Genomic DNA, 12,052 nt, shown 5'->3' with positions numbered 1-12,052 from the left:
TACCTAATAAAAAAAATATTTACCCATAATCTGATAAAACACACAAACTAATTGGAGTCTGTTCAAAACGAACTAAAACAGTGGTCTTCAACGTCTTCAAAGAAACCAAATCGAGAGTCCAACGACCTCCATCCAATAGGTATAAGACGTTTGTTACATAATCTGAAAAGTTTGAAATCGTCATTTCAAAATATATTAAAACTTTGAAACCAAATATCGACGATGGACAAGAGCTGTAACTGAAAGGCGGTAGAAACCTGTATTTACGGACACCACAGAACATGTGGTAAAAGCATTTGGAAAAAGGCTTCACATTGGAAATGAAACTATTTTTTTTTTGGACTTAAATCACATATAGTTACGGCCTTTTAAGGCCCATTCCTATGGGCGTCCTGTTCTGCAGGACTAAATTTTTACTGGATCCCGCAAATCGAACTGGTGCGTTCACACGTAGTACATTGAGTCCTGATTTTTTGGAAGAACACCAATTTATCAATTTATTACGTTAATTCAGAAGCAATGGACGTGCACAATCTTGTGACATTGTGCCGGTATTATAGCCACCGGCAACGTAAAAAAAACATCATGTAGGTGTGTGAACATTTCCATTGAAATATATTTGTCATTAAAACGGAATCCTGTTTTTTCTTGGTCTACGGACCAATTCGTTTTTGCAGGATCCTGCGGCGGGATGATCGTGTGACTATTGAAACAATATCGACAATATAATATTGCAAAAAACCGAACCCGCAAAAAACAGGACGCTGCAGTGGGAATGGGCATTTACTGTGGAGGTAATGAGTCGAGATAGACAAACCTATCAAATAATATAACTTACCGAAATCCATATCGACAATATTGTTGAGTCCGAATCTGAGGAGGACTTGCGTCTTACCCCCTTTGAAATCTCGCATCGATACGTAATTTAATGTTTTATGTATTGCATCGAATATGTAAAGCATATCTGAAACCAAATAAGTCCTAAGTTTTGTCTGTTGTAAATGTTGGATACTACAATACACTCACTTATCACTGTATGTATGTATCAAGTAAGTTGTTTAAGTATTGTATTGAGCACACACCACAAGAGCAACGTACTCATTGTAGAAAGATTTACGTAATTTATTTTACAAGCGCTGCACACGCGTCCGGTACTCACTTGGTTTTAGGGTCTACTGAAAATCGGCACCACAGTCTTTACGCGGTTGTGACATTAGCTAAGTGGATCCTTTTACATACGCCACCAGGACACGTGACATTTATTCAAATTCACTGTTTTAAAATTGGATTAAGTTTGCTTCGTTGCTTTTTTTTTAGCTTTGTCTTTTTTTATTTCTTTCTGTATACTTTTGTGTTGTGGCGTTGTAATTAATAAATTTTATTATATTGTACATAAATAAATTTTAAATACTATTCCTGTAGTGAAGAAAGTCTCATGAGTTTCTCACATGTGGCGCTAGGGCAAAATAGTCGTTTAAACCCTACACAAAGATCCACAATAAGCACACAGAGAAATTAATTAGTACGTTCTGCTGACCCGATCAGCTGCTTGATTTTGATTGCCTCTCCCGATCGGAAATTGCGTCTTTTCCGAGTCGAGGCGCATAATTGCGATTCACAACTGGCCGATCGGACATTTTTGACAATCCTAATCGGAACAATTATGATTGGAAGTCAATGGGAACAATAGTTGATTTGACTCACAAATTAAATAAATAACGCACACACTCAACATAGCCCCGCACTAGGGAAACCCTGTGTCGCGGGTGCCATGGACACACACATAGACAACCACAAATTACACCCAAACTCACGAGAGAAATAATTGTAGGCCATACAACTATTTTTCCCGGCCCGGGAATCGAACCTGGGACCTCTGCGTGGCAGTCCGGCATGGTAACCGTTCGGCCACGGAGGCAGTTCGATAGATTAGAAAGATATAGTAGGAATCAGGTTCATCTTCTCGCTCAGAAACCCATTTGATTTCAAAACTACCCGAATGGATCGATTCCGATTTAAATCAGGACGTTGTATCTCAGTCAGTAAGAGCGGTAGCTGCGCTGAGGTATAAAACCAGTTGGATTGAAGGAATTTTTCTTTATGTTTGCTCGACCTTTATATCAATAATAAATTTTCTTAGTGACTTTAAAATTTTTAATCTGAAAGGAAAATTATATAAGACGATCACTGCAACCGATTCTTATTCGTTCCAAATCCGAGACTATACAAGTCTAAAACAGATACGAATCGGACGTAGTTCGCCAACGCTCTAGACTTCGCCTCGCCTTGTATAGCTCAAGTTTCGGGTCATTAATGGAAAGGACGAAAGACGACAGCGTACAATAGATATGAAAATGGAAAGAAGGACGCGTGAAGTAACCGGAACGCGTACAAAATATTGTTCTATAGAGAATCGTGTTAACAGTTTAGGAGCTTCGTGCCGCCAATTGAAGTGCTCTTCACGGTAGTTTAGCAGATGAGTAGCTGTAGGTACCTACATACTTTTCAGTGAGACGTTGATGATGAGAGTTGGAACCAGAACCAGAATGCATTTATTGGCAAATGTCACTTGCATTAGTTCTGAATAGTATACTGAAACCAGAACCAAAATGCAAATGTCGATATATTTATATCAATCTAAAAGCTCTGAATAGTATACTCTCTAAGTGTTGAATACACAATCAACCAATCAGAGAGCGTACATTATTTGCAAGAGCGAGACAGATGTATTGCTATCTCACTAGTATAAAGACACACGGCTGCGCAGAACAAAATGACAGTCGCAGGGAGCAGATGTGATGTACGCAGCTACTAGAGTGCGCGAAAACAAAAGAAGTGACGCGTCATCATTATGCTTTTTCTATCTTTAGGAGTGACATAGAAGTTAGTCTACACGATTGTACCTACCTCGGATACTGTCGTAAGCCATGGCCTGTACACGACCTATGTCAAAGTGAGTCGCGTGGCTTTCAGGGTTTCCCAATGTGTTGTATTGGATCCGAGTGAAGTCGGCTCCACTTCCGATTACGAGATATTGAGGTCGGTAAGTCTCAATCTCTGCAAGCAGATAAAAGTAGAATTTGAGAACTGTTAAGAATATTTCCTTTCTAGAAAGGAATGTTTCCAAATCTGTGGCATACTCGTAGCACTTCGGATAGAGAATAAATGTATCCAAAAGGAATGAAAATTGTGTACGTGTCAAGGTCCTCGGCGTTTAATGATTAGGAGATAATTGAAATTTTATTTATTTTATTTTATTGAGGTAATTTAAATTACATAGGTAATTGTATATTACATAGGTATTGTGTGTAAAATTGTACAATAAATTATGACTGCCACTGATGATACGTCTCATGTCAGGCAATTTGGCAAAAATTCAGAAGTCATCACTTAAGTAAACTCTGTAGTGCTAGCACGACAGGGAGAAACGCGAGAAGCGACAAAAAGCTTGAGACATTGCTATTCTCGCATCTATGCGCAATGAAATTGTTAATATTGCTTAAAATGCTGTTTACTTTTATTATTAATTATTCCTAATTTTATTTTGATAATGTACTTAGTACAGTAAGGATATAGTGCCCTCAATGTTGCAATGCCTCCACGAGGCATGTCATACATTTCAAGTACCATTAGCATAAGACCACCTGTTATATAACCACGGAAGAAAAAAACAATGGAAATGCCATAAGGGCGCGTTCAAATTAGCCGCTGCTAGAAGCGCTGCAACTACACAACGGCCGCGCGACAGTCGCGCTGCAGTCACGTTCGGTTGCAGTCATGGTTAGTGAGGTGTATATGTTAATTTTTCAAATTAACTTCGATGGATGAAAATCAAATTGAAGAATTTATAGAGAATGCAAAACAACACCCTGCAATATGGGATAGCAATTCCGCCAGATATTCTAATCGACTGGATACAAAAATGCATGGGAAAATTGATGTCTAAAATTTATTGACAATTTTGAAACTAAAACTACAACTGAAAAAAACATAGCATACCTATATGTGAAGTGTGTGCCCCAAGAACTAGGTAAAAGTAATGTTTCTTTGTCAGAATCCTTCGCATAACTGAGTCGAAAGATAAAAAACATAACTAAAAATTTGGTCGCACAGCGCGGTTGCAGCGTGGCCGCCACACGTCTACAGCAGCGCTTCTAACAGCGGCTAATTTTACCGCGCCCTTAGCCTCGATTATTATCGGTACCGATGTCGTCAAAACGCATACAAACAAAATAATAAAATAGTTTCTAATTTAAATAGATGTAATAAATTCTGGATTGTTAATATAATTTAAACTTTACTCAGTCGCCATATCGTAAATAAACTATCTATCTATCTATATCATTGAAAGTTCAATACCTTTATTGTAAGTTACGAAGTTTTGATTTTATATTGAAACTTAATTCAACATGCTGCCATCTTGTAACCAGTATCTGGACTACGACGAACTATTAACATCTGAACGAATATGTAACGAATAGATAATAAGAAAATTTAAAATTGATTAAAATAAGACTTAATTATGATTTGAAATACTACTACAGGTAATATTTTTGGTGCAGCTATCATTTTTGCACTCCAAAACAGCACAATAAGGCATGTTTCTGAAATTTTAGAGAATTTGCGCGAAAGAATGACACGATACCATACAAAGCGAAAATAGCGGACTGAGCTCAAGTAGGGTCTTTCGAGATCCACAATTGGCACGCATCGGACTCTAACCAACCACTTCTACTGTGTTTATTGTTCTTTTTATGTAACCATGTAACTTGCAAATAAAGAATATGAATATGGTTCTACGGGTTCATGCGCAAATCGTACCCGTCGTGCTAGTGCTGCAGGTACAGTCTCTGTAAAAACACAGAAAATTATCTGCTTACCGATCAGATTTCTTTATGTGACTCTCAGATTACAATACAATAGGCAGATAGAGCATTCGCAAAAAAAGAAGTAAAGCCGCTTTTCAGCTATTGTGTGCGTGACAACTAGGAAGTGCGTCATTTTGTGTTCCGAGTGAATCTCAAAAAATATTGGGTAAATAAATTATAAAACAGTTAAATAATTAGTAATTCCCTGTGAAAAGATATTCCATATTTTTTTTAGGAACAACTTTTGCAATGCTTAAAGACACAAGACGGCATTTTTAAATATAAAATTAGTAACCACTTGTGACGTGCAAACAATGCGACGCTGTGTTTAGTACTGACGCGAGATTGTATTCGTTTTTTAATTTGTATTTGCTTGGTATTTTGTTATTTTTAGGACTTTTATAACTTGCACGGGATGACAAGCAGTCGATACCTTATATGTTTTTCTTTTAGTTCCAGATCAGCATGGAACTGATAGCACTACACGATAATAAATTAAAAATATTTGGAAAAATGCATTTCATTTTAATTGTGGCCCCATGTAAAATTTCTTGTTTTTCTGGCCCCTAGTGGAAAAAGCTTGCCAACTCTTGATCTAAATCCAATGGGAGTTAAAAGACTTACCCTGGCAAATATTGCTTGAATGCGTCTTCAGTTGCATATCCTCAGGACATGCGCACACATATGACACATTCGACGTGAGGAAACAAAAATGCGAGCAACTATGGTTTTCACACGGGTTTGATTTGGATGTCATAAGAATTGGGTGGTATACGAAGAGATCTGTAAAGGAAGGCAGATGTAAAGGATCTATTGCTCTAATCAGCATTTATACAGAGTGTAACAAAAAGGTGTCAAATATACTTTGGGATGTTACACTGTCGTATCATAATAACAAAAAAATATAAAAGATAAAGATTGATATTTTAAACTCTTCTTATTAAATGTGAAATAATATCAACCCCTATTGTAGCAGCTTGTAATCTTCTCTGCCCTCCTTGTCATAACTAACGTATTTTGTATTTTTGGTAAATTTCAAGATATTGGTACCGATATTTTTTTAAATTTGAAACATTTCAATTACGCTGATTTTGCTTAACAATAAAAACTGAGACTAAATAAGATATACAAAAAACCGCTCTATGAGTTGTAGATCTTGATTAGCTGATTGCAGATGTGTTAATAACTAAATTTCGCTATAAATATCGATTACGTTAGTTATGATATGGAGGGTAGGTCTTGCCACCGGAGGCTGCAACAAGGCAACTAAAATTGTCTACGTCACTTAGTAAATGTATTCAGAAATAAGATTACAATCAAACGACTTTAATATCGCCTATTTAGTACCCTAGTAGGGATAGCACGATAGGGTGCGATTTGCGCGAGAGCTACATAAAACGCGAGATACTGATATCCTCGCATAGAAATCCCGCGCTTTATGTCGCTCTTGCGCAAGTCGCGCCCTGTCGTGCTGGCTATGCTGCCCTCATAAAGAAAAAAGGCACCAACTGCTGTATAAAGTACGCATAGTTGTGCTTTTTTTCGTTATGAGGGCCGTATGCTGGTATTAAAGCCACGTGATCACGCATGAGCGTCAAAAGTGTGTTTATCAAATGAAAGTCATAAAAATAATACTAACTGCATGAAATAAATTATGTATTAATATGTGAAATTTCATAACTCTCTTATGCATAAAAACGTTAACGGACTAATTTTTTAATTTCAGAATCAGAATCAGAATCGTTTATTGTTTGAACTGGTAAAGAAGATGTTACATGTAATTTGAGTACAACAGTTCATACCCCTGTCGGGTGTACAATGTTATATTTATATATGATATGGTTGCAATTAGTCAATAAAATAAGAATAAAATTAAAATTAAAGTACAATTATTCAAATGTCAACAACTTAAACACTATAGGGTAAAATAATTCTATATATTACATAATTATGTTAGTCATAACGTACAATGTTTATTATATTTTATTTAATTACAAATGTATTTATTTATTCATAGACATGATAACAATAGCGACCGAGTATTTATGATGGTTTTGTGGAATTAAAAGTAATAATAGTCAATTTTAAAGTTTGTCGCTTAAATAGTCAGATATTGTGTAGTACGCTTTTGTAGTAAGTAATTCCTTAAGTTTAAGATTAAAATCTGCAGTTTCTACCGTATCTCTTAATTGTTCTGGTAATTTATTAAATATTTTCACTGCCATAACTTGTGGGCTTGATGAATGAAGTTTGAGTCGGGATGTAGGTAATACTAGTGCATTTTTGTTTCGACGAACAGATCTTGGATAATTGTCGATCCTTTTGATAATAATAATTTATTTCATGACCATCGATAACAAGTCCTTCAGTCAAATTATTGATATATATAAAACAAATTACATTATCTTATACTAACATTATTAGTAAGAAGTGTTTTAATCTAATGTAATTTAACTGCACTTTAAGTAGAGTACATAAACTGTACAATCAAGAGGGGACGCCTAACACACAGGGTATCCTAGTTTAAGTTTCTATCTCTTACAAAATTTAATACTGAAAGTCTATGCTGTTACCATACCTATCTGATGTGAGAGATAATAAAAATATATTATTATTAATTACTTTACACTATTTTTATTATTATTATTATTATTAGAGATAATAAACATCTCATTGAAATGTTGCTATTTTGCAGATGTGGTCTTATTACATCAACTGTGCAAAGCATTCATAGCTCCTCCCAGAATTTCGTTTGCTTGAGATTACAGGTTTCAATACTTTTAAAATTAATTTACCCTACAGAGGAGAATGATAAGTCTAGGTCATTAAAGACTCGGATTCAAAAGACATACTCTGGGGCAAGTTATACTTCACGTACAGACAGAACTAGAAATAACTAGTTGTTACATCACTTTTTTAATTCGTTTGTTAAAATCAAAGAAAAAAGAGATTTAATTCGCTTCATTATAATCACTATAGCAATACCTTTACCAATGTATAGCATTTATTCAATCATCGAATGTTTTTATAGTCTGTTTTTTTTTTGAGAACGGAGTAAAATGATAGTTCATTGCGCAAAAAAGTTACCCGATTGCGAGCACCTAATGATTGCCGTCGATAAATATTCTATCAACTGAATATTGGTCACACTTATGGAATAAATAGCCGAACTAGTTTCATTTGAATCATCCTCGACCCATTATTCATCCAATTACTGAGCACAAGTTAATTTGAATTATCAATTTTTGTAAGTTGATACATACACTGTATTTAGAACTATGTTTATAAAAAATACAAAGAGGAGACATATTTTAAGTTTTTATTTAAATTCAATTATTTTTCTCATTTTAATTCAATATAGATAATCAAATCCGGCTATTCTAGTTAAAATATTTAAGAATAAAAATTGACTTCGATACTAGTAGGCCAACTGTCAAAATAAGAATAAAGAAGGCCGTAAAAGAAAATAGAAAGCCGCAACATTCACAATTCAGTCATTTTTGGCAAAATTTTATCTCCTTCCACAATCTATCGATAAAACTATCGACAACAATTACATAACTATTTAAAATTTTAAGATAACTGGCAACTTACAAAACTCATTTTACTCCTTCAAAATAGACATACTGTAATAAACGTATTCTCATCAGATACTTACTAAACACAGTAGCATTAACTTTATAGATATCATCCCTGTGTTCGAGGCCAGACATTTTCCGTAAGCCTAGAATGGAGTTCGTAGTCCAGTCGCTGAAATACACTGAGTTTTCGAAAAGTGCCACTGCGTGTGGACGGTGCAGGGGATGCTCGAACATCGTCTGAAAATATTAAGTTTATTGATTGTATCGATATCTTACTTACCATTTTTTGTGAAATTAAATTATACAATGACCGAACACAAAGATACTTCACTAAAGACTTTCATAGATTTCTCACAGATGGCGCTACGACAAAAAGCTGTTAAAAGACAAAAACAATATCTGCAACAAGCACAGAAAAATTCGTAAAGCTGGGTACTCATTATCGAGCTGTAACTATAACGTGATAGGCACAATAAAGAGGTTCTAGCGTGTATGCGTGAAATAGTCTTCACTCGCTAGAATGAGTACCTGACTCACGTCGACTGCACGCGTTCCGCTCGCAACAAGCTCGCGAACCATGTACACACATGTGATTTTTAGTAACTAACAATGGTTACAGTTACAGCTCGCTGGTGAGTACTCAAGAGTAAGGTCTACTGGTTCGTTGCTTATGCGTAGCCCAATTTCGAATCAATTGAATGAATTTCTTATTGTTCGATTTTTGTATTAATAATTACAGTCTGAAAATATATTGGTTTGAAGTTTAGGGTATCTAATTTTGACTCCACTTAATTACATTTCTGATTACACAAGTTATGCGGACGGCGATGAGGGAACGACTGGTAGCACGCGGGAACAACAATATTCCTCCCCTACAACATTTTTGAAAACTATAACGGCGTGGTCACCATTTTTCGGTATAAGTTTTCTCTTCTTCATGGTGAATTACTAACACAATGATATTTCACGTGGAAAACGTATACGTGGGGCGCACTATAAGTTTCCGGAATGAACAAGAAAAAAATACTATAAATGATAAGAAATGAATTTATTGTTTCTCAAAATATTCTCCGTTAGCGTTAATGCACTTTTTCATGCGAATGAACCAATTCTGAAAACATTTATGCCACTCCTCCTTGACGATCTCTGAAACATATTGATTATTCTGTTCGACAGCCTCTTCAGGTGGTGAAAATCGTTGACCGCGTAATCGGATCTTAATTTTTGGAAATAAATAAAAGTCACAAGGTGCCAGGTTGGGACTGTACGCGGGATCGCTCATAAGGTCAACGTTGTTCACCTTTAAAAATTCATTTGTCTGTCTGGCCGTGTGATAACTGGTGTTATCGTGGTGCAAGATGATACGGCGTTTACAGCTATTTTTACGGAGTTTGTCAATAACTTCCGGCAAATAGATGGTCGTGTACCAGTCACTATTCACGGTACAACGATTCTCCAAAGCAACAGTAACCACGTGTCCAGTTTTATTAAAAAAAGAAGCAATCACCCGTTTAGAGGTACTTTGCACGCGCGCCGCTTTGGTTGGTTTCGGCTCTTCTCGAAAAACCCATATATTCATACATTTTGGGATCGTACCTATAAATCCATGTTTTGTCACCTGTTATTATATCTCACACCAAATTTGGCGCCCCTTCGTCGAATCTAGTAAGCATGGCATTGCACCAAGTGACGCGACGTTTTTGTCGTTCACACCAGTGGACCGGCGACTATCACGAAATTCGTCACTGAGATTCACACGAAAATTTTGAAGTTTTTGAAGAAAAGATTGAATTCTGCAAACCAGCTATAAATAGTCGTCTTACATGGTGCTTCATCGCCAAAAGGAGTTTGAATCCGAACGAAGCTCTGCTGAGCTGTTTAATTACCCTTTCAGTCGTAGAAAATCGTACTACGAAAATTTTCACGAGTTAAATCCACGGTGATGTAGACAACCAATTTCTAAAATGACGCCACAATGTAAAAACAAGTGACAGTCAGATGAAACAAACTGTATTCTACAGCCAAAGAGTTCCATTTTCAAATGTTGTAATTACTTTTTAATATTGTTTAATGTAAGTGGCCAGTTCCGAAAACTTATAGTGCACCCTATGTAATTTTAACTCTATCACATGTAAAAACTATACCGTAATTAAGTCTATTTTCCTTTTCCTAAAAAATTTGATTGTGAAAATTTGATTGTTCGTAATTACCTATTTACCGCCCCCATTACACAATAAGTGTTAACTCACGTCATTTTATTTCACGAAATACAAATGTAAATTCTTAGTTATAATATAAGAAATAATAATTTGATACACTTACGAATATTTTGCCACCTTCAGCACGAATAACTTTGACTGCGCCATCGATAAAGTAGAGACGGTCATTGGGCGCATCCAGCGAAAGAGACGTTGGGTATTTCTGTACGAACACATAGCTACGTTACTACGTTAATCCAATTTTTGTCATAATGCCTGACTTTATACATAGTACATAACTTTGTTCTTCATCATAACATTATTTAGTAGCAGTAGAGCTCGTTGCGATAGAGTTCGTCCAACTATTTCTACCGCCCAGCAGTAATGTTAGCATTACTGCGTTCCGGTTTTGAAGGGTGCTGGTAAAATTACAGGCACATGGGACTTTTCAACTTATGTCTCAGGGTCACGGGCGCAGAGACCTTAAAATCTTTGCGATTTAAAGCTCTGCGTGGCACTGCAACTGTTACGAATAGGCGTGTCGCTTACCACCAGGCGCACGACTTGTTCGTCCCGTCACTTGGCATTATAAAAAAAAAGACAAAAAGCGATCGCCATCGACTGTCTAACAAGATCCCAAAACTTGTCAAAGCGGAACACTGAAGAACTTATATCGGTTTGGGCAACTACATAATCATATTTTCATTATTATCGTATTCAGATTTACCAAACGCTTAATGACTCACCTGTAGTTTGTCAGTAAGAACAGACGAATTTGACCCGTCCATACGTGCTGCCATTATTACTGGTCGATCGTGCCAGTCTGCCCAATACATATTACTGAAAAAAAACGCACAAAAGTATAACGATGAATAAAAAAAGCAATAATCCGAAATTATTCGTACCTACTTTTTTAATTTTGTAATTTTCAATAAATCAGATTTCTGCTTACAAAAATGTGGTTCATGCGGTGGTGGCATGTAGGTACATAGGTCTAACTAATTTCTAAGTTAAGTAATTTGTGAATGTTTACTGTCGCCGCTAGTTGAAAGGTCACATGTGATATATATTTTTTTAAATTGTTATGTACACTGCCGTGATCAGTAAAAATAGACCGATCAGTCACAATTTTTATTTTGTTTCTTGGTGGATAAGGCATGAAGTTACTGCAAGAGAAAAGTAGATATTTTTTTTTATTTCATTTATTTAAACATGATTTATCACATTTTATACTTTTTTCCCTTATTTTTTTTTCACAAAATTCGATGAGAATAATATTATATCGAGTTCTTAGTTTTTCGCGATTGTTACATATAAGAAATGAAACTACTTTCCCGGATTTAAATCGCGTATATTTGTTTTTTCAAACAAACAAACGTTACGGAAAAGTAATTTAATTTCCTAG

The 12,052-nt window shown here is 35.7% G+C and overlaps 1 protein-coding gene across 1 annotated transcript in view; it reads right to left on the bottom strand.

Annotated features, from left to right (window-relative positions):
• Positions 1-12,052, bottom strand: part of LOC113239860 (prolow-density lipoprotein receptor-related protein 1) — a 76,465-nt gene that overhangs the window by 36,182 nt on the left and 28,231 nt on the right. Inside the window, exons 11-17 of the mRNA XM_026477010.1 lie at positions 11,394-11,487; positions 10,772-10,870; positions 8,527-8,686; positions 5,493-5,651; positions 2,908-3,057; positions 839-964; positions 24-162 (exon numbers count right to left, since the gene is read on the bottom strand). Coding sequence (XP_026332795.1) covers positions 24-162; positions 839-964; positions 2,908-3,057; positions 5,493-5,651; positions 8,527-8,686; positions 10,772-10,870; positions 11,394-11,487 — 927 coding nt within the window. The remainder of the gene's footprint in view (positions 1-23; positions 163-838; positions 965-2,907; positions 3,058-5,492; positions 5,652-8,526; positions 8,687-10,771; positions 10,871-11,393; positions 11,488-12,052) is intronic.

Source organism: Hyposmocoma kahamanoa, unplaced genomic scaffold (assembly GCF_003589595.1).
Source record: "Hyposmocoma kahamanoa isolate Upper Pololo Valley unplaced genomic scaffold, ASM358959v1 116, whole genome shotgun sequence".
Lineage (NCBI taxonomy): Eukaryota > Metazoa > Arthropoda > Insecta > Lepidoptera > Cosmopterigidae > Hyposmocoma > Hyposmocoma kahamanoa.
Note: the sequence above shows the minus strand (reverse complement) of the source record. Positions and strands in the feature narration are given on the sequence as shown.